This window comes from Equus caballus, chromosome 13, assembly GCF_041296265.1.
Source record: "Equus caballus isolate H_3958 breed thoroughbred chromosome 13, TB-T2T, whole genome shotgun sequence".
Taxonomy (NCBI): Eukaryota; Metazoa; Chordata; class Mammalia; order Perissodactyla; family Equidae; genus Equus; species Equus caballus.
In genome coordinates this window covers 30,165,905-30,193,486 of record NC_091696.1, presented here as the reverse complement: position 1 = coordinate 30,193,486, position 27,582 = coordinate 30,165,905, and the positions used below count along the sequence as shown (strand labels likewise).

Genomic DNA, 27,582 nt, shown 5'->3' with positions numbered 1-27,582 from the left:
AATGAATAAAGTGATGAGAGATTTAACTGGAGGACACGACTTTAGAAAGGGATTTCAAGGAAGACGCCTTTTTTAAGTTGAGGTAAATTCACTCTGAGATGACTTTTGAGCTGAGGCATGAACAGCCACGTGAGGAATGTGGGCAAAGAGCACTGTAGTCAGAGAGGAGAGCAAGTGTGAAGGCCGGAGGTGGGGAAGGTCTTGGCAGTGATAGGAGCGTGGAGAGGAGAGGAGAGAGAAGGTGGGTGAGGGAGGCAGGGGCCTTCCTGCTCCTCAGAAGGAGTTTGGATTTTAGTTTAAAGAGCAATGGGAAGTAATGAAGGGTTTTTAAGAAAGGGAAAGATGCAGTCTGATGTACATTTTTTAAGATTACTCCTGCTTGCTGTGTGGAAAAAAGGCATGGAAAGAGGAAGAATGAAGTCAAAGAGATGAAAATCTTAAGCTCCTGCATTAGTCAGGCAAGAGATGAGGATGGCTTGGACCATCCTGATGGGTGTGGCAATACAGACTATTCAGAGAAGGGGCAGATGGATTTTGAAGGTAGGACCATCATGATTTGGTGATGTGTTGGAGGTGCCACAGGGGGAAAGGGAAGATCAAGGTTGATTCCTGGGTTTTTAGCGTGATTCACTAGGTGGATGTGGCACCATTCATTGAAGTGAGGAAGCCTGAGTAGGGACAGAAATCAAAGCCGCATCCTAGACAATGCTGAGCTGGAGTAACTGGATATCCACATCTGACACTCTTGGAGTTTTACATGAGAGTGAAAGCATAAGTCGCTTTCCAGTCTGACTCTAAAGTTTGTGCTCTTTCTACCTTGCCAAAAGGTAAATTCTATGCTTCTTTCTCAGTCCTTTCGTGAGTATCACTGTTTCTACTGCTCCTTGGGTCTTGGCCCATTCTCCTCTCTCTTGTCCCTCAGGCACAAGCAGACAGGACCTGACATCTTTTGACATGGAGCTGTCCTCCAGTGGGATCAGCGCTGACCTCAGCAAGGTGAGTGGCAGGCCTGAAGTAATGGGCAGAGGGCTGCTGTGAGAATGCAACTGACTGCCCCTCTCCTTCCCTGGGCAGGGCCGTGGCGTTGTGGGGGCAGTTGGAGCCAAGGACTGGGCTGGGGGCTTTCTAGACCTGAAGGTAGACCTACAAGATGATGCATTTGTTGGGAATGAACCACTGACAAAAGAAGTGAAAGAAGGCTATTTGGGTGAGTACTTCTCCTTTCTGCTGAGTTCTTTCAGTTTTAGGGGCCAGAGAATCGCTCTGACTGACTTTCAAAATAATAATGAAAGCAATTTAGCAACCGGCATGAACAAACTCAGAGTTTAAATACAGTTATAACATTCTTAATTTTTCCCTTAATAGCCCCTCGCCTGTATATTAATCATGTTTTTATTTTCTGTGTTTTATGATGCTTCGACATTGTGAGGCTTTGCTAATCCTGGAGAGACTCCCCTCCCAGGGCTAGCTAATTCCTATGGAGAGTTCACAACTTGCTGGTGGGCAGGCGTTCCATATGCCAGCCAGACAATCCAGAGCCTGTATCCAACCACCAACTTTATCTAACTTTCACACACCAAGCCAGTATTCCCTCTGACCTAAATCACCCCTGGGCCAGTACTAGACGACTAAGACCACCCCTATAGCCCAGAGCCTACCGACATTATTCAAACTGTCCAATCCTGAGCTTGCTCCTGCTTGCCGACCCTGCCTCATTCATTTCTTCCCACCAAAACCACAATAAGGGCTCTGGGCCATACTCTCCCTTCTCTCCTCCCACCTCCTCAGTGATGCCGGTGCTTCCCCCAGGTGGCCCTGTGTAGCCTGCCTTGCATCCTGCTTTAGGGAACTGTGAGTAATAAACTTCTTTCAACGCAGTGACCTCTCTGTGTCGTCACTCAGTCATACCTATACATTAAATCCTGAATACGTTTTCAAACAACCTGCCTCATTAGCAGGTGGACCAGCAGCTCCTCCTTGAGGCTTCCTCCTCTTGAATTATCCAGGAACTCCAGGGTTGGTTCAATCTCAGGAGATGTTCTGATGCCAAACGGAGGAAATGAGGCTGGTCAATCCACAGTTGCTATTGCTTCTCTCTGCCTCATGGCGTCACTGTTGCGGTCTTGTCCTGCACAGGTCTCTGGATGCCTGTGCACCCACGGTGATGCCAGTTGCAGGCGGTGGAGGGACCTCACCCTTGTACTGCAAAGTTATAGCTCTTTTAACTCACAGCCATGTAGTCAGCCTGTCTCAAGGTACAAACTGGCTCCTAGAACCCTGGGATAGGACTGCTTCCAGGTTCTGCCTTCTCAAAGATCTAGAACCAGCACCCTCCACCCTGCCTCATCCATGACCCCTGTATGGGGGTGGGCCACTCCTTTAACAAACTCTCAGAATACGAGGGTCTTATTAAATACTTTCCTCTGGAAAATTGGTGCTATTCATCTTGCATCTACCTTTCTTTTATTTTGACTTTTGGTGAGGAAGATTGGCCCTAAGCTAACATCTGTTGCCAATCTTCCTCTTTTTTTTTTCTCCCCAAAGCCCCAGTACATAGTTGTGTATCCTAGTTGTAAGTCATTCTGTCACTCTAGTTCTATGTGGGATGCGGCCAAAGCATGGCTGGATGAGTGGTGTGTAGGTCCATGCCCAGGATCCAAACCAGCGAACCCCCAGGCCACCGAAACAGAGCTTGCAAACTTAACCACTGGGCCTCGGGGCCGGCCCCTGTGTCTACCTTTCTAAGGGAGGCTGCCCTCTGTGATTTTTTTTTCTTTTTCTTTTTTTGACGATATTTGCTAAACAAATATTATGTGCCAGACACTGTTCTAAGTGCCTGACGTGTATTAACGTATTTTATTTCATCTTATCCTCACAACAACCCTGTGAGTAGCTATTTTTATTATCTCTATTTTACAGATGAAGAAACTGAGCCCAGGAGAGGTTAAATAACTTGCCTAGGGTGACAGAACTGGTAGGTAGAGCCCAAAGTCTGTGCTAGTAACCACTACACGTGCACTGTGGTGCCTGCACCTCTGCCTTCAAGGTGCTTATCTGTTCTTCAGCATGCTGCAAAATAGCTGACAATGCTACTCACTAAAGAAGAAGAGAGAACCTCAAAGTTTCATCTCTAATTAGGTGCCCACCCCTCTATACACACACACCCCCCTACATTCATATATATATTTTTAAATCCATGATTTTATTTAATCCTCAAAACCACTCTCTAAGGTTAGTACTATCTCCATTTTTTTAGATGAGAAGACTGAGGTTCAGAGGCATGAAGTAATTTTCTCAAGATTGCACAGCTTGGAAGTAGTGCCACTAGGATTAAAACCTTGTCTCTCTGATTTCAAAGGGCAAGTGTTTCACCCTGGGGCTTCAGGAATATACATGAACCAATAGGAGCCTCTCCATCCTTCCTTTCATGTGCTGTCGACTCTCAGACATGGCTGTTTTTCTCACTTGCTTTCGACTGCTCTAAACAGAGAAGATCAAGTTGGGTCGGTTAGTTATCTTTTTAGTCAGCATTCCTGTTGGGTGGCTGCTGGCTCTAGCCCAGTCCCTCACCCGGTTTCCTGCAGCGTTTCCTTAAACATTCCATCAGTGCTGGAGGGGAGAGACGCTCACCACAGGAGCTGTGAAGTATGAAGATAGCCTGAAGGGGGATCTTTAAGCAGGAAGTTTTTTCAAGTCTCATGCTGTATTTTTAATATTTATGCAAACTTTGCATTCTTCTTACTAATATATCCCATTTTAGTTTATTACTTAAAAGAAGTGTAGTCTCCCTTAACAACCCTCAGGTGAACTGAGCCTCAAGAGGGTGCACCATATTTGCCCCGTGGTACGTGGCTGCTTTTTCCTGGGCATGTGTGTTGTCCACCGTTTCAGAAACGCAGCCTTGGACCAAGATGGCAGATTTGTACCACTCAGAGCCTGTGGCTCCTTTTCTTAGGAGAAAGTCTTCTGGCTCTTTCAATGCGTCTTTGCTACTAACCCAGTTTCCCAGGTCTCTGCCCCCTTTGCCCCTGGATTTTACCGTCTTCCAGCAGCCACTGTGTTTCTAACTCCAAGCCCCTTGATCTCTCTCTCCTCAGGTTACACCGTGGCCTGGCTGCCCTCCCGAGGGCTCCCATCACTGCTGGCAGCTGGAGCCCCCCGATACCAGCATGTGGGGCGGGTGCTGCTGTTCCAAGAGTCAGAGAACAGAGACCACTGGAGCCAGATCCAGAAGATAAATGGGAGCCAGGTGAGCAGGGCCCAGGGCATCTGCAGATCAGGGGCTGGTAGAACACTAGTTATGCTCCCTGTGTCTCCTGAACACTTACCCACTTACTGGGCAGCAGACCCTGTGCCAAGCACTGTCACATTTGTTCCTCACAAAACCCTCTGAGGTAAGCTTTGTCATCTCCACTTGCCTTTAAGAAACGGAACCTCACAGAGCCCAACTTGTCTTAATTCATATCGGCTCTAAGTGGGGTCCAGGACTTGAGGCTTCGTTTGAGGGATTGGAGTAAGAGGGCTGTGGTGCAGCTGAGGGAGGGGTCCTGCTCATGGGCTCTTCCTCCGATGTCTTCCTCTCCCTGCAGGTCGGCTCTTATTTTGGTGGTGAGCTGTGTGGCGTTGATGTCGACCAAGATGGGGAGACAGAGCTGCTGCTGATTGGAGCTCCTCTGTTCTATGGGGAGCAGAGAGGAGGCCGAGTGTTTGTCTACCAGCGAAAACAGGTGCAGACCAGGACATTGAGCTGAGGGGGTGGGAGAAACATTCCCAGGCCTATTCAGGTCCCACTTATTCTGAAAGGTTGACCAGCTCAGTGGCACAGCAGCTAAGTTCACACATTCTGCTTCGGAGGCCAGGGGTTCACGGGTTCTGGATCCTGGCTTGTCAGGCCATGTGGTGGCAGGTGTCCCACATATAAAGTAGAGGAAGATGGGCACGGATGTTAGCTCAGGGCCAGTCTTCCTTAGCGAAAAGAGGAGGATTGGCAACAGATGTTAGCTCAGGGCTAATCTTCCTCAAAGAAAAAAAAAAGTTCTGAAAAGCTATCCCTGTCTGATCATGTGTTAATCAGACCTTTAGAACAACAGACAAACAATGACTAGTAATCACTGGGGGTGACTGTGTGCAAGGTCCCATGCCAAACCTTTATATATATGAGACCTCGTTTGATCCTCACAATCACCTGAGATACCGTGAGCTTTACCTTACAAATGGGAACGCTGCAGCTCAGCAAGTCTGGGTAACTTTCCAAAACCACGAGGCCACACAGATGGCAAGAGGTGGAGCTGGGACTTGAACTCAGGTCAGTCTGAGGCACCATTCCAATTCTGTGAGGGACCACATGTGACATTTCTTTAGCGTTCTTCACTTACACAGTGCCTCACCCTGTGAAAGCTTGCTGAGTGATTGAGGTGGCACCTGTCACCTTGCTTCTTCCCAGCTGGGGTTTGAAGTGGCCTCAGAACTTCAGGGGGATCCTGGCTACCCCCTTGGGCGATTTGGAGCAGCCATCACTGCCCTGACGGACATCAATGGGGATGAGCTGATGGACGTGGCTGTGGGAGCCCCTCTGGAGGAGCAGGGAGCTGTGTACATCTTCAATGGGCGCCATGGCGGGCTGAGCCCTGAGCCAAGTCAGGTGAGGTGCCTTGCCTCCCAATAAAAACCCATTTCCAGGCACCTGGAAGCCTCCAAACCCAGCTTCTCTCCCCAGCCTGACTCTGCCCACCCTCCAGCCTGTCCTCTCCCTAGCTTAGCGTGAATTTTTCTCTTAGCGTGAATTTTTCTCTTGGTCTCAGAGGATAGAAGGAACCCAGGTGTTATCAGGAATTCGATGGTTTGGACGTTCCATCCACGGGGTGAAGGACCTTGGAGAAGATGGGCTGGCAGATGTGGCTGTCGGGGCTGAGGGTCAAGTGATCATGCTGAGGTAAGACGGGGACTCCTGAGTCCCGCCTAATGATAATTTCAGCTCCCATCCTTTGAACAATTACTGTGTACAAGGCATTGTGCTAAGAACACTTATAGGCGTTAGCTCATTTGGTCTCCCCGACCCCTGTGAGATAGGGTTATACAGGCTCCTGTCTTAGTCCAGGTGAAACAGCTGCTATTCAGTGACAGACTGGGATTTGAACCCAGGCCTGTCTGACACTAAAACCTCCTAGAGAAGCAACCTCACGTGAAGGCTTTAGAACCTGGTAACCTGGATTCAAGTGGAAGCTCTCTCATTTACTTCTTGGGTGATTTTAGCCCAGTCACTTAGCTTCCTAGGACCTCAGTTTCCTCATCTTTGAAATGGTGGTGACATTTCCTGCCTTACCCATATCTTAGAGTTTATTGGAAGCATCATGTGACAACATAGAGTGAAGAGATATTTCTTGAGCACCTGCTATGTCTTAAACACTGAACCAGGCACTAAGTCTAGAGTGTATGTGTGGGGACAGACATAATAAAAGATTAAACAACTAAAATGGTAATTACAAGATGTGACAAGTGCTGTGAGGGGAGTGAACAGGGTACTGAGAGGGAGTAGCAGGGGAAACCCACTATAGATTGGGAGGCCAAGAAAGGCCTGTCTGAGGAGGTGATATTTGAGCTGGGACTTGAAAGATGAGAAAGAGCCCAGCTTGCAGAAATCTAGGGTAAGAGCTTTCTATGTAGAAAGCCCAGGTTGTGCCAAAGCCATAAGGCAGGCAAAGATTTGACGTGGCTGGAACGTGGTCAGCCGAGGGAGAGTGTGCTAGGAGATAAGACTAGAGAGGCTGGCATGGATAGGAAAACATTTGGATTTTATTCTGAATATTGTGTGGCCTCAGTGAAGGGTTCTAAGCATGGAAGGAGCTCAATATGATTTCTCTTTTTAAAAGCCTGCTCTTCTGTGTGGAAAATGGGTCAGAAGGCTACTAGAATAATTGGGGAGCTGCCCTAAGTCATTCTCATTATTATCATCGTTGCAAGGAGACAGTGACATTGAGGTCTGCTTTCGGGAAAGAGCGTCCTCTGGCCTCTGACAGATGGAGCCCCGTGTCTATGTGGTCCTGGCAGTGGAGGCTGAGGGGGAGAGTTGGTTGCGTTCTGCCCTGCAGCTCGCGGCCTGTGGTGGACGTCATCACTCTGCTGTCCTTCTCCCCGGCCGAGATCCCAGTACATGAAGTGGAGTGCTCCCCTTCAGCCAGCAACAAGAAGAAGGAAGGAGTCAACATCACAGTCTGTTTCCAGGTCAAGTCTCTCATCCCCCAGTTCCAAGGTCAGTGCTGTTCTCCTGCTCCCTGGAGCAGCTGCTCGCCCCAAATCCAGGCTGATGATGCCAGGCTCCGCCACCGTGCAACTCCTGCCTTTCCGCTCTGCCCAGGGCTCCTGGTTGCCAACCTCACTTACACTCTGCAGCTGGATGGCCATCGGACCAGAAGCCGGGGATTGTTCCCCGGAGGGAGAGATAAACTCAGTGGGAACACAGCTGTCACCCCGGTCAAGTCCTGCACTGAGTTTTGGTTCCACTTCCCGGTAAGGGAGCCAGTGAGATTGCTCAGGGAAGTGAAGGGGCAAGGGAGCTGACTGCAGTGAGAGGCAGCACCGGCTGCAAGGCTCAGCAATGTCACTGTCCAGCTGCGTCACAAGTCACTTTGATCTCTCCATACTACCGTTTCCTCTGCTGTACGCTAGTAGTTATAATACCTTTAGCATATTTTCTTCTAGTCCTTAATCTATCTACAAAAGTGGTTTTAACATGATTACAATTGTAAAGTACTTATTTTTTTTCCTCCTCTTTTCATACATCATATATTAATGCTGCTACCCAGCTTTCATAATTTTTTTTTTGAGGAAGATTAGCCCTGAGCTAACATCCACCACCAATCCTCCTCTTTTTGCTGAGGAAGACTGGCGCTGAGCTAACATCCGTGCCCATCTTCCTCTATTTTATCTGTGGGACGCCTGCCACAGCATGGCTTGACAAGCAGTGCATATGTCCATGCCTGGGATCTGAACTGGTGAACCCCGGGGCCGCTGATGAAGAGCACACGAACTTAACCACTACACCACTAGGCCAGCCTATAATTATTTTTAATGGCTATGGAATATTCAGTCTCAGTGGTATATCATTATTTGCCAGGTACACATGGTCATTTATTATTAACATCCATCCCAGAAAGATTTTTTTTTTTGAGAAAGATCATCCCTGAGCTCTGCCGCCAATCCTCCTCCTTTTGCCGAGGAAGACTGGCCCTGAGCTAACATCCGTGCCCATCTTCCTCTACTTTATACATGGGACGCCTGCCACAGCATGGCTTGACAAGCGGTGCCATGTCCACACCCGGGATCTGAACCGGCAAACCCAAGGCTGCTGAAGCAGAATGTGCAAACTTAACCGCTGTGCCACTGGGCTGGCCCCAGAAAGATTTTTTTTTTTTAAATGGTAGTTTAAACAATTGCTAAAATACCCAAATTCAGTTTGCTTTTAATAGTCCTGTGCAAAATAGGATTGATATTTACTAAATTATCCTGGTCTCATAAATATTTCATAAGAGACTGAGTATATGATTGGTGTATAAGATTTTCAAGTTTGTTTTATATTCTTTTTTTTTAAAGATTTTATTTTTCCTTTTTCTCCCCAAAGCCCCCCAGCACATAGTTGTGTATTTTTAGTTGTGGGTCCTTCTAGTTGTGGCAAGTGGGACGCCGCCTCAACATGGCCTGATGAGCGGTGCCATGTCCGCACCCAGGATCTAAACCAGTGAAACCCTGGGCCGCCGAAGCGGGAGCACGCAAACCCAACCACTCGGCCACAGGGCTGGCCCCTGTTTTATATTCTTTATTGTGGGAAATTTCAAATACACAAAAGTAGAAAAAATACTTTAATGAACCCCTAAATACTCATCACTCAGTTTCAACAATTATCAACTCACAATTATTTCACTCATACCTCAACTCAGTGCCCCTCTGCCTCTTCGCGCCACCACCTGCCATTACAAGATTTGGAAATTTTAAACATAAATTTGCCAGAGAACAGCCTCTGCGACATGATGGAAAGACTCTAGACTTGGAAGTTGGACGGATTTGGGTTCACTTACTAGTTCTAGTCCTTAGGAAAATTCCATCAACTTTTTAGACCTTATTTTCCTTGTCTTTAATGTGGGGATAATAATGCCTACCTCTTGGGGTTAGTAGAAACTTTAGGTGAATATGATTTGAGTGTCTACAAAGTGCCAGTGTCAGGCACTTGTAATGACATAAAAGACTAGGACCTGTCCATAGTTATTCTAGAATATTCTTTTTTTGTGTAAACTTTGATAATGGCTGCCTAGAGCAGTGTGACAAAAATTCAGGGGCTTCTGTTAGGACTCACTGGGAAGAAGTCCTGTGGTTGATTAGCAATATCTGCCATGGAATGGGGGCTGAGGACTGACACTTGTGCTAAGCAGCAGCCCTGGGCAGATTATGAACATCTGAAATGTAGTAAACATACTTCCAGTACTGGTACGGAAGACAACTAATGACTGGAATTTCATCATTTGTAAAGTATGGACGAAGTGTGCATTTAACTGGAAGTGTGCTAAAGGCTAAACTCATGACATAGGTTGTATTCTTTTCACCCTCAGGTGTGCATTCAGGACCTCATCTCTCCCATCAATGTCTCCCTAAATTTCTCTCTCTGGGAGGAAGAAGGGACACCGAGGGACCAAAGGGCGGTAAGAAGAGATCAGCTGAGGGAATTGATAGGAAGTAGGGGAGAGTAGAAATTCAATTTAGCAAGACTGTATTACATAGGAGGCTTTTGTTTTAAGCAGTAGAAATCAAATATGGCTTACTTAAGCAGGAAAGGAATTTATGCGAGTTTGTATTTAAGAGAAATTTGGAAAAGCAAGGCTGGGAAGAAGGGGAATGAGGGTGGGGGCTCTGTGCTCTGAGAGGAGGGAACAATGGATGGCCTCCTCAGGGCACAACCCATTCAGCGAATCTGCTCCAGGTCCCCGCCGTGCAGCAGCTTCAGACCTCATCAGGCTCTTAGCGCTGCTCAAGATGCAAATTCTGGGAGAACACTTCAGAAGGCCGTGGACCACCCCTTATCTGTGGAAGGACAGGGCACCCTGATTAGCCTTCTTGCCCAGGTGTATTCAGTTGAGAGCAGGTAGTTCCTTCAAAGGCAAATTGGGGTGCTATTATTATGTGAAAGAAGAAAACAACATCTACCCTAGTCTACCAGACCACATACTCCCCACCCAGTGCCAAAAGTCTCATTTCCTTTTCCGAAATCCTGGACATTCAGCTGGTAGTTTGACTTCTGTTGGAAAGCAGCAAGGTCTGGTGGAAAGAACCTGGGCCTGGAAGCCCAAAGATGTGGTTTTTTTTTTTTTTTTTCTGGCACGAGTATGAGCACATTCTGTCCCTCTCTAGGACTATGTCCCCATCTATAAAATGAGTTCCGACATCGTGAGGCCTCTTCCAGAGCTGGAGCATGCTGACTGCTAAGTGCACTCTTTCTTGTGGCTTTTGGCAGCATGCAATGAGTGTGCACCCCTCCCCCCCCACACATGCTCACGCTCCTGAGATTTGAAGATAATGATGGGATGGTGTGTTTGTGGAAAATTAAAGCCCCTGCCCACTAGATTCTCATCATGCACTTAAGGAAAGTTGATTGAGCACCTGCTTGGGCTAAGCCCTGTTCTGGATACAGGCTCCACTAAGGTAAATAAAACTCAGTCCCTCCCCGTAAGGGGCTCACAGGCTGCTGCTGGAAGTCAAGAGACAGTTACAACATGCTGTGATAAGGCCACAGTAAAGTCAGATACAGGGTGGCAACAGTCTTATGCCACATATTTGGGAGATAAGGAAAGCCTTCCCACAAGAGGTTATTGACAGTCCCCAGGTAGGGAATGGCAGGTGGGCATTCAGAAAGAAGGCATAATGTGAGCACAGGCATAAAGATGCCAGGGGGTTGGTGTGATGGGAGCACAAAGCGAGGGGGAGGTAGAAGAAGAGCACATCCCTTCCCTTTAAGAACATTTCCTGAAAATCCACATGATGCCCACTTACATCTCATTGGTCAGAACTTAGTCACGTGGTCACACCTGACTACAAGAGAGCCAGGGAAATATAGTCTGTCCACGTGACCATGTGACCAGATAAAAAGTGGAGGCTCTATGTTAAAGGGAGCAGGTGAGGAAGGATATACAGTCGGGAGACAACCAGCAGTCTCTACCGTTGGCACTAATTAAATGCCGAACTGGGTGATGTAGGAACTCCAGGTAAAACAGAGACCAGAGGTCACAGTCATCAAAAGAGGCTTCCTGGGGGAAGTGTCATTGGCTCGGGATCTTGCAGAATGAGTAGACTTTGGGTAGGTGGAGACAGGAGAGGCCAGGGGAAGAGCCTGAGGAAAGTTATGGTGTACGTTCAAGGGAAATGGGGAGCTGGGCGTAGCTTTGGCAGGACAGCTGAGCAAGACAGAGGCCCTGGATGGCCATCTGGAACTGGCTGTGGTCCAGTGGGTGATGGGAATCTGTGTAGGAATGTTGAGGATCAGTGGTCAGCAGTCAGCAGAGGCCACCAGGACCCTTGCCCCTCAAGGAAGAGTCTGGAGGATGCTTGGCAGATGGCCTGGAAGCAGAGGAGGCAGGAGTCTTTTTAGAACATACAGCTGATAACCTATAAAATACTTCTGTGACCCCATCACCTCCAGGATAAAGTCCTAACTCCCTAACATGGCCTGCAAGGCCCAGGGAAGTCTAGACCCTGCTTCTCTCTCCTGCCTGTTGTGACACACAGCACTCCAGCCAGTCTGCACATCTTCCTGCTCCTTGTACAGACTCAGTCTCTCTTGCCTTGGGCCTTTTGATAGGCTGTTCTTTCTTCTTCCATCTCCATTCTCCTCACCAGGCCTCCCACTCATCCTTTAGATTTCAGTTCAGATGCCATTCCTTCAGGAAGCTTCCCTGATCCTCAAGTGTGAGACAGGATTCTCTTCTAAATGTTTTAAGTATACCCTGTACATTTCTGGAGGGAACACTTGAAGATTTCCTCAGATTGGGAAGGCAGGCAACGTGTCTGTTTTGTTCTCTAGTGTATACCCAGTACCCAGCATGGGGCCTGGCCCAGAGCAGAAGCTCTGGAAATGTTGAAAAAACTGGCCTTGATCTGATAAGAGATGGAGAGCTTTTCTAAAGGGGAGATGGGGTGGGCAGAGGAGAAGCACAGTGGAAGCTAGTCGCAGGCAGGTGAGTCCAGAGGCAGCGCAGCAAGGCATTTCTGCCAGGGGAGGAGACAGGCTAGGAGGAACTGTGGGAGCTGCTTTGTCAAGGCCCAGATCTTCTGTCCGGGAGAGGGAATAGGCACCCTGAGCCTCAGCCTCCCTCAGGGAGCTGCCACTGCAGGAGGGCTACACAGATGGCCTCGGGCTGAGTCAGGAGGATGGGGCCTGCCCTGGGAAGGCATTGGCTCCTGGGAGTGCAGACCACAGCCAGCCATCTGAGCCCCAAGCCCTGAGCCCCTCTAGCTCTCTTCCACGAGTTCTGCTGCCTCAACTAACCTTTCCTGTCTCCTGGCCCTCCACTCGACGGTGCTCAGCAGGGCAAGGACATACAGCCCATCCTGAGACCCTCCCCACACTCGGAGACCAAGGAGGTAAGAGGGGAAAGGGGGCAGAGAGGTCAGGTTCAGGCCCTCTGGGTCTGGGGGCCTGAGCCTCCTAGTCCTTTCTTCTTGGCCTTTTAGATCCCTTTTGAGAAGAACTGCGGAGAGGACAAGAAATGTGAGGCAAACCTGGGGCTGTCCTTCTCCCCTACAAGGTCTGTAAGGCTTCCAAGCCTCCCAGCCCCTGGGCCCTCCTATTCCACTCTGTGTTTTTCTGAGGTATCTCCTGTGCGCTAGAAAGAGTGCTGGGTGTGGAGTCAGAAGACCCCCGTCTGTGCTCACTAGATGTGTCACCTGGGCCTTGGTTTCCTTCTCTGAGACATGCAAGGCCCTTGTGGCACTCCTGTCAGGATTAGATGAGATCACAAAACTTAAAGCCTGTGCACCGGAGCATATTTTTTTGTACTTACTTTTTCTGGCCTACCAGATCACTCAGTTCTGAAATTCCCTGACTCTGATCCTGCTTCCTTCACTTTGGCCTCCACAACTTTTCTCTGATCTTCCCCCAGATCCAAAGTCCTGCGTCTGACCCCCTCTGCCAGCCTCTCTGTAGAGTTGACACTGACCAACTCAGGAGAAGACGCTTACTGGGTCCGGCTCGGCCTGACATTGCCCCGGGGACTGTCCTTCCGCAAAGTGGAGATGCTCAAGGTGAGCGAGGAGGCAGGGCCTGCCCACATGCCACGCTTGACTTTGCAGCTTCTGCTGGACTGTAGAAGACTCAGGCAGCCAAGACAGCCTGAAGACGTGGGCAGCAGCTGGCATGCAGAGGACTTAGGGCCATCTGGGTTTTCAGCCTGATAGCCACTGTTGAGCTATGTGACTTGAGATGCAAAATTCCCTCTCTTTGGGTCTCAGATTCCGCAACCAAAACGTGAGGCTGGGGACACTCGCAGGGTCAGTGAGAGGGTCATGTGAAATAGAGGGTGTGACAGAGGCTTGTGGAGCTGGCGAGTAAGATGTGCACAGGTTTAGTGAGATCGAGCTGTCTCTCTGCTAGTGGTGACCAAAGTGTTTTGAGGGATGGCCTAGGTTGTTTTAAATACAACTTTTATTTTTTAAATTATTACTACAAAAGTAATACACGATCACTACAGAAACTCGGAAATTACAGAGAAGTCTAAAGAAAAGACAATGAGCTCTACTTCTACAACTCAGCAATTACTACGTTTAATATTGTGGTGTTCATCTATACGCATATGAACAATTACATTGTATGTTTACTTATTCTATATTTGTTTTGACCAATTGGCATTTTGCTCTCCACATGGTTGTTTTTCCTACATCTTGTTTTAAAATTTTTTATTGTGCTAAAATATACATAACATAAAATTTACCGGTTTATCATTTTTAAGCATACATTTCAGTGGCGTTAAGTACATTCACAATGTTGTACAACCATCACGACTATCTACTTGCAGTACTTGGAGCTCTCTACTCATTGAGCAATAACTTCCCACTCCCAGCCCTTTGCCCCTGGTAACCTCTAATCTACTTTCTGTCACTATGAATTTGCTCGTTTTAGGTATTTCGTGTAAGTGGATTCATACAATATTCGTCCTTTTGTCCCTGTCTTACTTCCCTTAGCACAATGTTTTTGAGGTTTATCCATGTGAAAGCATGTATGAATTTTGTTCCTTTTAAAGGCTGAGTGCTATTCCATTATATGGATCTACCACATTTTGCTTATCTGTTCATCCATTGATGGACGCTTGACTTAATCTTATACAGCAACATCAAATGCTTCCCTCGGGGGCATCAGAACTTGACATCTGGCATCAGACCTGCATTCAAGTTCCTGCCAGATCCTGCTGTCACCCAGTGATGAGACCTTGGAGAAGTCTCTTAACTTCCTTGAGCCTCTTTTTCCTTCTCTAATTCCCTTCCCAAGTTGAGGCTGAAGTCTGACCCTCACAGATTGTGATGGAGATGAATGGCTTCATGCTGCTCAGCCCAGGATCAAGCTCCTTTCCAAAATGGTTGCGGACTGTGGAGATGTAGCAGCATTTTAACGATCTCTGCGTGTTCTCTTCTGTGATTTTCCCGCAATTTACCGAACCATTCCTATCTCTTTGAACTGTTTTATTATTTCCAGTTTTTCATTATTATAAATAATGTTGCAGTGGCCGGCCCTTTGGCTGAGTGGTTAAGTTTGCACACTCTGCTTCGGCGGCCCAGGGTTTTGCTAGTTCAAATCCTGGGTGTGGACATGGCACCGCTCATCAAGCCATGCTGAGGCAGCATCCCACATGCCACAACTAGAAGGACCTGCAACTAAAAATATACAACTACTGGGGCGCTTTGGGGAGAAAAAGGAAAAAATAAAATCTTAAAAAAAAAAATAGTAATGTTGCAATGAACATCTTTGCACTAAACCTCTGTCCATGCCTCTGGTTCTTTGGCCCCACTTCTCTGAGAATGGGCCCTGGCAGGGACAGAGCCCTGCAGTAGGTAGGCCCTGAGGGTTGGTGGCCCCTGGGAACTCTTGGCCTCACCCACTAACAAGCTTGTTCTCTCTCTTCTCCCGGCCAGCCTCACAGCCAGATACCTGTGAGCTGCGAGGAGCTTCCTGAAGAGCCCAAGCTTCTGACCAGGACCCTCTCTTGCAACGTGAGCTCTCCCATCTTTAAAACAGGCAGTTCGGTGAGTGCTTTGAGCCCCTAGAACCAAGCAGCCCAGGGACTGTGAACTCAGGAGCGGAGGGAGCTCCTGGCTCTGGGGAAGTGTGCAGGTGATTGGCCAAGAAGGGCCTTCCCTGCCCACTGTCCCAAAGGGAATGTGGCTAGAGCTGCTTTGAGTCATGTTTGAGAGCCTGGACTTTGGAATCAGACAAACCTGGGGGTGGGTTATTTATTTTGTGAACTTAGACTCATGACTTAACCATTTGGGACCTCAGTATCCTCATCTGTACCTGGGGAGAAAACACCTAGCCCAGTGTTTGAGATGTAGTAAGCACTCAATAAGTGGTCGCTGTTATTATGGCTATTGGACAAGGGGGCTGTGAGGAGCTCAGGCTGCCTCCTGAGGTCCAGGCCCTTTCCTTCTTCATTCTCCTCTCCTTCCCTGCCAGGTTGTTATCCAGGTGATGTTTCATACGCTGATGAACAGCTCCTGGGGGGACTTTGTTGAGCTGCACGCCAATGTGAGCTGGTGAGCAGGCCCCAGGACGGCCCCTGCCAGCATCTCCGCCCTGGCCTCAGACTGTCACACAGTCGTGGCCAAGCCCTTCTAACACTGCCCTCTACCTTACCCAAATGCAGTGAAAATGAAGACTCAGGCCTCCTGGAGGACAACTCAGCCACCACCAGCATCCCAGTCCTATACCCCGTCAACATCCTGACTGAGGAGTAAGTCCTGAGCAGCCGTCCAACCCTCTCTTCCTATTTCAGCCTCTCCACCCAGGGCCCCAGCCTTGCTCCCCAGGGCTCTCCCTCAAAGCCCTCTCCCTTCCCAAGAGTCCCCCAGGGATAATTACAACTGATTCCAGCAGCATTTACTGATGGAAGAAAAAGTACATTGAATGCTGACCTTATGTGAGACTCTGTGCCAGCTGCACTGCACAGCTGATGGCTTTCCCTGGAGCTTTCAACACCTCACAAGGATGCTGTGCCTCTCTCTGTTTTCCTAATGAACAAACTGAGGGTTTTACTAATGAACTCTCCGTTTTACTAATGAACAAACTTGCTCAAATTTGTACTGCTAGGAAGTACTGACACCAGGATCTGAACTTAAGTCTGACCCCAAAACCCCAGCCAAGCTCTTTACTGTTTTCATCTGGGCTAGATTTCCTCCCTTCCTGGGGCCAGCAGTGCTAGAAGAGAAGGGAGGGAAGTTTCCATGAGGGCCTTTGCCCACAGAGAGCTGATGGTCACACAGGAGAGCCCAAACTCATGCACGTAGAATCAGTGAATCTCAGAATGTTGTGGCTGGAAGGACCCATGGGGATCACTAGTTTGATTTTCTTATTTACAGAAAAGGAGATTAAGCCAGAAAAGTGGAGTGGCTTTTTTAAGTAGGCTCAGTGAGATGAGGACAGGGACAGTGTCTGAGCCAGTCTCTAGTGCTTTTGAACACAAGTGCCAAACAGAATGATATTGTCTGGCACAATCAGAGGCACTCACAACTAGAATATACAACTACCTACTGGGGGGGCTTTGAGGAGAAGAAGGACAAAAAAAAGATTGGCAACAGATGTTAACTCAGGTGCCAACTTAAAAAAAAAAATAGAATGATATTGTCTGAAGTGTGATATGAGATTAGAGCCAGGAAAGATGATACAGGTCAGAGGAGAGATGGAAGGGGTCACGGAGATGTTGAGGCTTAAACTAAGCTCTAGAGGATGAGGGGGTTCAGGTTAGGGCCAGGAAAGAGGGAGGACATTCTCATCAGAGAGAACAGCATAGGTGAAGGCAGGGAGGCAGCAAACAGTGGGGCAGATCTGGGGAGCAGGAAGTGGGCAGGCTCAGGAGAGGGCAAGTATGTGCCAGGAAGCAGCATGCAGGCAGACTAGGAAGTGGGCAGGTCCAGATATAGGGGGCTTTGGATCTGACCTTTGTGGGCAGCAGGGAGCCATTGATGGATTCTGAGTGGGTGAGCGGCTGAGTTACTGAGTAGTAAAGGGAGGAAGGTCAGTGGAAGGATGGGGTGGGAGAGGGAGCCAGAGGCTGAGCAGCCATCTAAGAGATGAGCAGTGGGGCCCAGAGTACAGTGGAGACTGGTGAGGGGGTACGTAGTGGGCGGACTTGGCTCCAGAGGCATACCGCCTGGTTCCGGTCCTGGTCCTCCATTGCAGGACTTGGATAAGAGGCTGCCCCCTTCCATGAGCCTTAGTTTCCAAAGGGAAATAGCAGGGCATCGTAGGGGTGAAATGAGATCATGCCTGTGCAGTCCCTAGCACAGGGGCTGGCAACTCAGAGGCTGTGCCTGGCCCAGGCCGCCCTGTCCTCCTGGAGACTGGGTTCCTGTCTTCTCCACCTTCTACCTCTGCTCTTCTCTCTCTCCACAGCCAAGAAAACTCCACACTCTATATCAGCTTCACCCCCAAGGGTCCCAAGATCCACCATGTCAAGCACATCTACCAGGTATGAACCTCAATGTGAAAAGATTCTTATGTTCATTTACACATTCATGCAGCCCCATCCTGGGGACCAGGGATGCAGAGACCAACCAGACACAGTCCCATTCTCGAGTCCAGCCCCCCACCTAGTTCATGATCCTTTCCATACAGCCTCACAGCCTCCACTGAAATGCTTCCGGGGTGGCATCCTCACCAACTCCTACCCACCACTGGATAAATTATTTATAGACTCTCCGAACTTGAGAGCCAGAAGGGCTCTGAGAGAGAACCTTGTTTTTCATTCCAACATTTAACGAGCCACTGTTTACTTTGCTAGGTGCTGTGGCAGCAGCAGATAAAACAGGGTCCCTGACCACTCAACTAACCAAGTCCTGTGTCTGGTTCTTTATATACTGAGCCCCCTACAAGTCTCACATCAGCCTGTGAGATCCCTATAGTAGGCACTGTGGTTCCCATTTTACCTATGAGAAATCTGTGGCACAGACAGATTGGGTAACTTGCCCAAGTTACACAGCTAATAAGGGGAAAGGTCAAATTCAATCACTTATTTGAGTACCAAAATCCATGTGTTTAACCTCGAAAAGAATCTGTCACTTCTCATGCCGTACACTCAGTTCTATAATAGCACTCTTCATTATGGGAGCTCAGAAGAGGGAGAATCTAAGGCTTGAGGAGTCTAAGCCTTTCTGAGAGGTCATCTCTGAGCCAAGAGTAGGCATGGACCAGGTCAAGAGCATTGTCATTTTACTGTGGAGGAAACTGAGGCCCCAAAGAGGAAGTGTGTCACTCAAGGCCTCACTGGAGTTGGGGCGGACTGGGAAAGAAACCCAGCAGTAAAGGGACCCCAAGCAGTTTAGGGCCCTTTAGGATAGAGGCTGGAGCCATCTCCTCTTGATACTTCAGTGAGGGAGAGTGGCCTTTGGGAAGGTCAGATGCCCATTTGCATTGAAATAGAATGTTTTGAATGGCCAGTTGAGTTGGCTTCTAATGCTGTTCACTGGGATGGCGCTAGGTTCCCTAGGGAGGTTGGCCAGGCCAGTCCTTTTACAATAGAATAGTGGGAAGGAGTTGAGCAGACATGGATCCAAACTCCAACTCTGCCACTTGTGCTCTGTGTGACCTTGGGCCAGGGACTTACCTGTCCATGCCTTAGTTCCCCCCTGTGACAAATGGGGATTTGGAATAAGAACTTGACAGGTGGTCCTGAGGTTTAAATGGGTTACTTACTCCCTGTAGAGTTCTGGGCACGGTGTCTTGGGAGCTGAAGGTGGTTGTAGGAGCGAGGTGGGTATTGTGTTGTGGCCCTGAGAGTCCCCAACTCCTTTGGAAGCCTCCTTACGTTCATGCCTCCTGCAGCCTGGAACCAGCTCAAACTCTTTGAGCTTCTTCTCTCTCTCTCCCTCCCCCACCCCAGAATAGTCATCAAGGCTAGATGCCTCCATCCATCTCACCACCCTCCGGCATCACAAGCTATGTGTTTGGCTCCCCACTCTCCTCCTCCAAGCAGCCACTCTTGCTAAAGGCCCTAATTGTTTCCATTTTAACTAAACCCAACACGGCATGAGACACTGGTGATCCATCCCTCTTTTGTAAGTCTGCCCTGTTAATCAGGCCCTTTTTGCCATAAGGAAGTTAGCTCTAATCACTGAGGTTTACTGTAAGCTAAACAGGCATGGACATCCAGTGAGAGCTGGACAGCTGGGCTACAGGCTCTCCTTCCTCATTGTCTCCTGCTCCCCTGGCTGGTTAGGAGCTTAGGCTTTTTGAAGCCCTGCCATTTAAAGCTGTGGGGCCTTAGGCAGTTTACTTACCCTCTCTGAGCCTCAGTTTTTCAATCTGTAAAATGATGAAGGAGATGACAATAGCACCTACCTTATGGGGTTGTTATGAGGAGCAAATGAGAAAATGCATGTTAAGTGCTTAGCATAGTGCTTGACACATAGGATATCAGTCAACATTGGCTGTTTTTATCATTATTATTATTATCACCATGATCCAATGAAGGTGATAGAGCCTAGTGGTTCCAGTCTCTGGAGTCACAGCCTAGATTAAAATGCCAGCTCTACTTCTTGATAGCTTCAGACAAATTAGCTAATCGCCCTCCCTGAGCCTCAGTTCTCTCATCTGTAAAATGGGGATGTCAGTCCTACCCACTATATCAGAATGTTGAACGAGCTAAATGAGATCATGCATTTAGTGAGCATCAGAGGAGACCCAGCCCACGGCGTGTTCAGTAAGTGGTGATAGTTATTAGCTACCTGTTCCAGCCCTGTGTCTTGTGCTCTGTCGCCATCACCATTCCCTCACAGCAGGTTCGTGGCTCTGGGCTTGCGCTACTGCTTGCTCTGATTCTGTTAGTTTCCACCAGCTGTGTCTCACTTCCCACAGTGTGCATGTACCCCTTCCAACCGACAACTCCAGACTGTCCCTCCTGCTCCTCCAGTGAACCTGTCCCTGCAAGTTGGGACTCATCTCCACTGGGATGTCTTTACAGCATCTTTTTTTTTTTTTTTTTGTCCTCTAACAGCTTTATTGAGCTATAGCTCGCACCATGCAACTTACCCACTTAAAGTGTACAATTTCAGTGGTTTTTAGTGCCTTCACAAAGTTGTGCAACCATCACCCTAATCTAATTTTAGAACATTTTCGTTACTCCAAAAAGAAACCCTGTACCCATTTGCAGTCACTCCCCACTTCCTTCTCCCCCAGCTCCTGACAACAACTACTTTGGTCTCTCTCTGCAGATTTGCCTATTTTGAACAGTACATATGAGAGAAATCATAAAATATGTGTTTTTTTGTGACTGGCGTCTTTCACTTAGCACAGTGTTTTCAAGGTTCATTCATGCTGTAGCATGTGCCAGTATTTCATTCATTTTTATTGCCAAATAATATTCAGTTGTAAGATAGGCCACATTTGATTTATCCATTCATCAATCAATGGACATTTGTGTCGTTTCCACTCTTTGGCTATTATGGATAATTCTGCTTGAACATTCCTGTTCGAGTTTTTGTGTGGACGTATGTTTTATTTCTCTTGGGCATGTAAGTAGGAGTACAATTGCTCCTCTTGAAGCTTTGGTCTCAACATGTTCTAAACTAAATTGATCATCTTCCCCTAAGCCAGCATCTCCTCTGACTTGCTTAGAATAGTTTAAAAGTACCTTTTCCTCAAACAAAACTTCCAAGTCTGGGCGAATTTTTCCCTCCTCCGTGCCTGGTCCCACTGCCTCCTCACATTCTGCTGTCTGCACCCTCTTCTCTCTTTTGTCCCTGCCACTGCTCAGACTCAGTTCCTCATCTTCTTGCAATGGGACTGTTGTCTCACGCCCCCAGCATGGGCCTTGACCCGCCCTTCCCAGCTTCCTTCCATTTCCTGCCTGCAGTCGATGAAGCCCCCTGGAGCCAGCCCCTCCTCAGCTGCCTTCCATGGCTCCTCATTGCCTTCTCAGTAGTCCCCTGACTTCTTGCCCGCAGGCCTTCCAGGTTCCACAGCCTCACCTCTAGTCTCCTTCCCAGACTTATCTCCTCTCCCCTCCCCGTCACCCTGCCGTCTGGCCACATCACACCTGCTGTCCTGACTCCCTCATTTTCTCTTTCTGGATGGCTTCGCCCCGTCTTCATCTGTTAAAGTCCCGTCTGTCTTTTACAGTTAAGTTGAAATGCTGCCTCTGACATAAGGCCTTTTTAATTTTTTTTAACTGATATTTTAAAAGTGTCCACAAGTGTTTGTGGAATGCGAGAAGCCCTCACACTGGATATTTATCTCCCTGCTTGACCTCCCTGAGACTTTCACTCGTGCTAATCCTGTGTCACTTTCTTATACATTTCTGCGTCTTCCAGCACTAGCACAGATAGCTCTTTTGTATAAAAAGTATTCAAGAAATGTTTCTTAAATTAATTCAATGCACTTGCCAAAATTGGGTCTTTCCCAACCTACGTTATGCATATAATTTCTGCATCTATCCTTGTTAAATGTCATTCATTCTCACACTCATTCAAAAAACTACTTTTCTTGAGGCTTGTTATATGCTGTTCCGTGTCAAGCAGTAGGGAATTGCAGGTGAAATAAACCATAGTTCCTGTGCTCCTGCAGCTCTCACGGTCTAGTGGAGAGACAGACACGGCAGATACTTTGCCATCCTGCTAGGGAGGTAGAGTGCTGTGGGAACACACGATGGGGAAGCTGCTCTATCCTTGGGGAGTCAGCCAAGCCTTCAGAGATGATATCTGAGCAGTACCTTGCAGGATGGGTGAGGGTTTGCCATGTGGAGAAAGCAGAGAAATGTACATAACCCACACTGTAAGGCTTTGAGGACAGGGCCCGGGTGTGGTTGATCAGTGCCCACTGCCTAACAAAGAGTGGGCTCTTGGGCCTCGGCTAGTGAAGATTGGATCTGGGGTGCAGTTGGAGTGGCTGGCATTCCAGGCTCTGCAGCCCCTTTTCCTCTGTACCAGGTGAAGATTCAGCCTTCTGTCCATGACCACAATGTGCCCACCCTGGAGGCTTTGATTGGGGTACCATGGCCTCACAGCAAGGGGCCCATCATGCACAAGTGGAGAGTGGAGATGGTGAGTGCTGCACACCTGGGTGAGCTCATAAAGGGTATAGGTGTGTGAGAAGGGAGTGAGGACGGATGAATTCTGTCGGACTCAGTGATATCTGAATCCGCTAAGGGCCAGTCGGGAAGAACTGGGATGCCAAGGTCTTATCTGGGGAGTAGGGAGGAATGCCAGGTTCCAGCCTTAAGGGGCTGGTGTCCTCTCTCAGTTCTGGACTAACTGAAGACCCCACCTCATCATTCCTAGGAGCCTCCTAGCACCTGCTACCATGAGGATCTGGAGATGCCACCCAGTATGGCTGAGGTATGGGCATATGAGCTAAGAAATTGGAATAGGGGCTGGACAAAGTGCAGGTGGGAAGACAGGCTCTCTGACCCCTGCTTTCTTTAGTCCCCTCAGCCTTGTTTGCCTGGAGCCAAGTTCCGCTGCCCACTTGTCTTCAAGCAGGAGATTCTCATCCAAGTGATCGGGACAGTGGAGCTTGTGGGGGAGATCGAGGTGACACATGCTGGAAGCAGATGCGCAGTGGTTTTGGGGGGCCTAAAGGGAGGGGGGTAGGCATCCCCACCATGTAGTCTTCCTGCATTTTTCTGTTATAGCTTGATGAAGTATCCTCAATGTTTACACCATTGCAGATGAAAGAGAACCATGATTTGTTTGAATTTTGCAGGGCTGTTTTCATGGGCCTACAGATAGTTCTTCTATGTTCTTTTTGTGTGTGTGTGAGGAAGATTGGCCCTGAGCTAATATCTGTTGCCAATCTTCTTCTTTTTGCTCAAGGAAGATTGTTGCCGAGCTAACATTTGTCCTAATCTTCCTCTATTTTATGTGGGACGCCACCACAGCATGGCTTAACGAGCAGCACTAGGTCCACACCTGGGATCCGAGCCTGTGAACCCTGGGCCGCTGAAGCAGAGTGCACAAACTTAACCACTGCACCACCAGGCCAGCCCCTTCTATGTTCTTTATAGGAAAAATTTCCTTCCAACAACGTGGAGTGGTACATTAGATGCCACAGTAGAGAACTGAGTAGAAGTGGTGCACCCCACTAGAACCCATTCACCTTTGCTCCCCATTGAGTTGAGGTGGGGGCAGCAGTGAGTGTGTTCTTAGTCCTTGTTCTCCACCCTCCCACAGGCCTCCTCCATGTTCAGCCTCTGCAGCTCTCTCTCCATCTCCTTCAACAGCAGCAAGCATTTCCACCTCTATGGCAGCAATGCCTCTCTGGCCCAGGTATCTCTCTGCCTCCTCAGTAGACCCTGGAACAGAGGTCAGCAGAGGGATCTGAGGAAGCCCAGGGTGGAGCTAGAGGAGCTAGAGCTGGAAGTGGGAGAGCCACACAGGAGAAGGGTGGGCATTGCATAGTAAGAACCACCCCACAACCAGAACCATCACCCTGGGCAGAGGCTTCCTGGGAAGCCGTGAGCTCCCCACCAGTACTGGTGGGTGAGACCACAAGGTCACCTGTCTGAGATGTGTCAGGTAAAGATCAGTTTGATGGCAGCTCAGCAAAGGGGTACCCATCTCACAGGCAGAGTGTGAAGGGAAGGTGCTCTAAGCAGAGAGAGCAGCGAGGGCAGGGCTCAGAGTCGAGAGAGTGGGCAAGGCAGGTTTAAGAGCAGGAAGCTCACAGGACTAGAAGGGAAGTGGCGCTTTTAGCTTTTTACCTTTTTAAGGTAAGCAAAAGCCAGATTCTGGAAGGTTTGCATGCTGAGCTGAGATTCTGGCATTTTATCCCGCAGCTGAGGGGAAGCTATTTAAGGGTTTAAGGTGGGCCATGGTGCTTGTTTGCCAGTTGGTTCCAGTGCCTGCAGTGGGAGATATACTGGAGAGAGAGGATCTGGGCCCAAGGCCGGTGCCATGATACAGTCCAGACCGGAAATGCTAAGACCTAGAGATGGAGACCGGATTCATAAGAACTGTTAGGAGTGGGAAAGGTTTCTTCCCTGCTCTTCCCTCCTCTCCTCCCTCAGGTCATCATGAAGGTCGACATCGTCTATGAGAAGGAAATGCTCTACCTCTACGTGCTGAGTGGCCTCGGGGGGCTTTTGCTGCTGTTGCTGATTTTCATGGCGCTCTACAAGGTGGGAGCTTCTGGGAGTAACGGGTATTGCTGAGATAGCCAGGCTGGGGAAAGGGGAATGGGCAGGAGTCAGGGAGGAGAATGCCATGATCAGGGAGCTTTAAAGCTAGGAGGGGCCTCAGCTTACTTCCTCCTTCCACAGATAAGGCTACTGAGGCCCAAAGAGCAAGTGAGACTTCTCCCCCATCCTTCCAGCGAGCACTGGCAGAGCCAGGACTAGGTACCCAGGAAAAAAGACTCTCCCACATACAGAGGGCCAGGCATTGGGCTGCAGAGGCGCATACCACAAACACCATCCCTGCCTTTGTGGAGCACACAGTCCAACGGGGGAGACAGACAGGAACACACAAGATGAGGGCTCCACTAGGGGGCCTGTGTGCTCTGGAGCCTATAACACAGGAGCCTAACTTAAGCTGGGGAGTCTGGGAAGGTCTTCCAAGAGGTGGTTGTTGAGTTGGGATTTGAAGGATGGGTAGAAGTTAGCCAGATGAAGAGGGCTGGAGGGCAGACATTCCACGTGAAAACCTCAAATATTCCAGAAAAGAGAACACAGAAAATCAAAGTTTCTTCCTGTTGCACCCAGAGGGTTGTCATTATCAACCATTTTGTTTCTCTTCTTCCAGGTTCTAAGTTTGTTGTTAAAATATGAGTATACGTGTGAGCGTGAGAGAGAGAAAGACAGAAAAGTCAGCATATGTGTGTATATGTAGAAAATGTCAATGGCATAATACCACATATACCGGTTGAGCACTTGTCTTTTCCCTGGATATCTTGATGTCTTCCCATCTGAGCACAATTAGGTCTACCTCTTGTTTTGTAACCTGGGTGGTTTTCTGCTGTCTGGATGCCCCGCCTCTTATTGAACAAGTTCCCTATTGATGAGCATTTAGATTGTTTGTAATTTACGTGCATCTCTTTCAAACAATGTGACCAAAAGGCTCTTGTTACCCACTTCTTTGTACACTTGTCAAAATATTCTTTGGAATTAATTCCTAGAGCTGGAATTGCTGAGCCAAAGAATAGATATATATGTTTTGAGCTTTCAACAGAGAGTGCATGGCACAGACCGGGCACTAGCTAAGTGTGGGCTCTTACTGTTATTATTACTAGATGTTGTCACATCACTCGCCTCAGATATTGGTACATGACATTTTGATGAGCCTAAAGAATGAGTTATGAACCCTACAGCTTTTTAACATGTTGCCAAGAACCAGGTGCAGCAGATAGCCTTATCCTATCCCTGGAGCGGAAACTATGGGTCTGTGGCAAAATATAACTTATTAACATAAAGGATTCTGTCATGTTTTTCCGGGGCCAACTGGTGCAGTGTGCTCCCGGGACTTTCTGCTCACTCAATTTTTGTCTTCCTGTAGGTTGGCTTCTTCAAACGGAACCTGAAGGAGAAGATGGAGGCTAGCGCAGATGCCTCAGACGGAATCCCTGGGGAAGACTCCGGGCAGCCGGCGTCTGAGGAGGAGGCTATGGATCCGGGCTGCCGGGATCCACTCCACGAGGAAGAGGCCCAGGATGGAGGTGGCAAAGACTGAGGCCTAGGCCTGAGGCAGAGGGCCCAGGACTGGACTTGGGATGCCTGGTGCCGGTCTGCCGCTACCTACATTTCACTGTGTGTCTTCGAGCAAGTCACTGCCCCTCCCTAGGCCTGTTTCCCTGTCTTGAACGTGGAGCTCATTCCTCCCTGCCTGCTTTTGCAGGCTAATGGTGAGGAGCCACTGAGGGATGGGCCAGGAAGGCTACAGAGGTGAGGCCTTGTATCAGATGGCCCTGGCTTCCAGCAGTCCATCAGTCCCTCCTAGTTTCCTCCCCTGGAAGAGAACGCCTGATCTAATCTGGAGAAACTGTAGTGTCAGGACGCTCCAGGCCCTCACATCCACCTGCGCTTAGATGTCCATAGAGGCTTCAGACTCCCAGAACCTTACCCTGCACTATCTCCTGCCCGGAGTCAGCTTTCCATTCTGCGGCCCGAGAACAAATCTGATCCGTGTCACTACGTTGCTGCTGCAAACCCCCTGCCCTTTGCTAAAGACCAAATTCCTTAATATGCCTTCCAAAATCTGGAAAACTAGGCCCCTGTTGCCTTCCGAGCCTTCTCTAGAGACATCCCCCCTCCCTTTCTAACCTTCAGTTACATCAGCCTTTTTCATTTGCCAAGGTCCTTCCTGTCTCGCTGCCTTCACTCAGACTACTCTCTCTGCCTGGAACATTTCTCCTGCTTCCCTTTCCTGGCTAACTCTCACTCGGCCTTCAGCTCTCAGCTCACACGTCACTTCCTCAGGGCAGCCCCCCGGCCCTGACTCAGGTGGGCTCCCATGTTGTACACGCTTACACGAGCCTGCACTTGTCTCTCATCGCACAGATCATACTTGTTCATCATCAGATGATTTACTTAATATCCATCTCTCAAATTAAACAGTGAACTCCATGAGGGTAGGGACCATACCTGTCTTGTTCACCTTGGGATCCCTGGTGATACCACAGAGCCAGACACTAGTAGGTGCTGGAACAATTGCATTGAATTAGTGAGGGAGCCTGCAGGAAGACAGAGAAAAAAGTTTGGCTGGGCCGTGGCATCCCCATCCTTCAAGGCTCAGTCTTTCCCAGGCTCCTGGCCCCCTCCTGCCACAGCCCCACCAGGACTGCATCACAGCCCCCCGTGGTTCCCACTGTGAGACTGTGAGCTCAAAGCTGAGGACCATGTCTGTTCAGCTGGCTCCCCAGTGCCAAGCACAGTGCCTGCGTATATTCATCCCATAAGTGTGAAATTCAGTCCAATTTTGTGATGTTTTCATGCTTGGTGTAACATTCCAGCCTGGCTCAATTAAATCAGCATTTCCTTCTCAACCCTTTCACTAAGTGGGAAAACAGCTCTTCATTTTCCTTTCTTTTCTTTATTATTATTATTATTATTATTATTTTGCCATGATGACCATCAGAGACTGACCTGCACCTGACATTGTGAGTTAATTCAAAAGAGAAGCAGGGAGAGACACACAGAAAGTGAGAAAAGGTTAGGTAAGCATCGACAATTCATTAAGACATGAGAATACACCCTCCCTGCCCTGCCTTTTTAGAGCAGTGATTGGAGGGGCCGGACCCTCAGGCCTCCCCATAGAAGGGACAGAGGGGACTAGTCAGTGCTGCCCTCTTGTGGTCGGTAGGACCCCGGGGGAATACTGAGTAAGCCTAAGCCAGCTCAGAGTGCAGCGCCAGGA

General features: G+C 48.7%; 1 protein-coding gene across 14 annotated transcripts in view; it reads left to right on the top strand.

Annotated features, from left to right (window-relative positions):
- The window catches only part of ITGAL (integrin subunit alpha L), a 73,991-nt gene extending 46,772 nt beyond the window's left edge, over nucleotides 1-27,219 (top strand). For 8 of the 14 annotated variants that reach the window (XM_070231912.1, XM_070231913.1, XM_070231914.1 and 5 more), the window contains 22 exons: nucleotides 923-996; nucleotides 1,075-1,207; nucleotides 4,098-4,249; nucleotides 4,590-4,727; nucleotides 5,444-5,641; nucleotides 5,802-5,932; nucleotides 7,089-7,249; nucleotides 7,355-7,506; nucleotides 9,600-9,689; nucleotides 12,568-12,621; nucleotides 12,712-12,785; nucleotides 13,140-13,281; nucleotides 15,163-15,273; nucleotides 15,701-15,780; nucleotides 15,891-15,977; nucleotides 17,636-17,711; nucleotides 22,165-22,278; nucleotides 22,516-22,572; nucleotides 22,660-22,767; nucleotides 23,407-23,502; nucleotides 24,243-24,353; nucleotides 25,726-27,219. In XM_070231912.1, the coding sequence (XP_070088013.1) occupies nucleotides 923-996; nucleotides 1,075-1,207; nucleotides 4,098-4,249; nucleotides 4,590-4,727; nucleotides 5,444-5,641; nucleotides 5,802-5,932; nucleotides 7,089-7,249; nucleotides 7,355-7,506; nucleotides 9,600-9,689; nucleotides 12,568-12,621; nucleotides 12,712-12,785; nucleotides 13,140-13,281; nucleotides 15,163-15,273; nucleotides 15,701-15,780; nucleotides 15,891-15,977; nucleotides 17,636-17,711; nucleotides 22,165-22,278; nucleotides 22,516-22,572; nucleotides 22,660-22,767; nucleotides 23,407-23,502; nucleotides 24,243-24,353; nucleotides 25,726-25,899 (2,513 nt within the window). In that variant the 3' untranslated portion in view covers nucleotides 25,900-27,219. Of the gene's footprint in view, nucleotides 1-922; nucleotides 997-1,074; nucleotides 1,208-4,097; nucleotides 4,250-4,589; nucleotides 4,728-5,443; nucleotides 5,642-5,801; nucleotides 5,933-7,088; nucleotides 7,250-7,354; nucleotides 7,507-9,599; nucleotides 9,690-12,564; nucleotides 12,622-12,711; nucleotides 12,786-13,139; nucleotides 13,282-15,162; nucleotides 15,274-15,700; nucleotides 15,781-15,890; nucleotides 15,978-17,635; nucleotides 17,712-22,164; nucleotides 22,279-22,515; nucleotides 22,573-22,659; nucleotides 22,768-23,406; nucleotides 23,503-24,242; nucleotides 24,354-25,725 lie in introns of all 14 variants that reach the window. The other 6 variants (XM_070231909.1, XM_070231910.1, XM_070231908.1 and 3 more) reach the window with 1 other exon arrangement.
- Nucleotides 27,220-27,582: the final 363 nt, after the last annotated feature.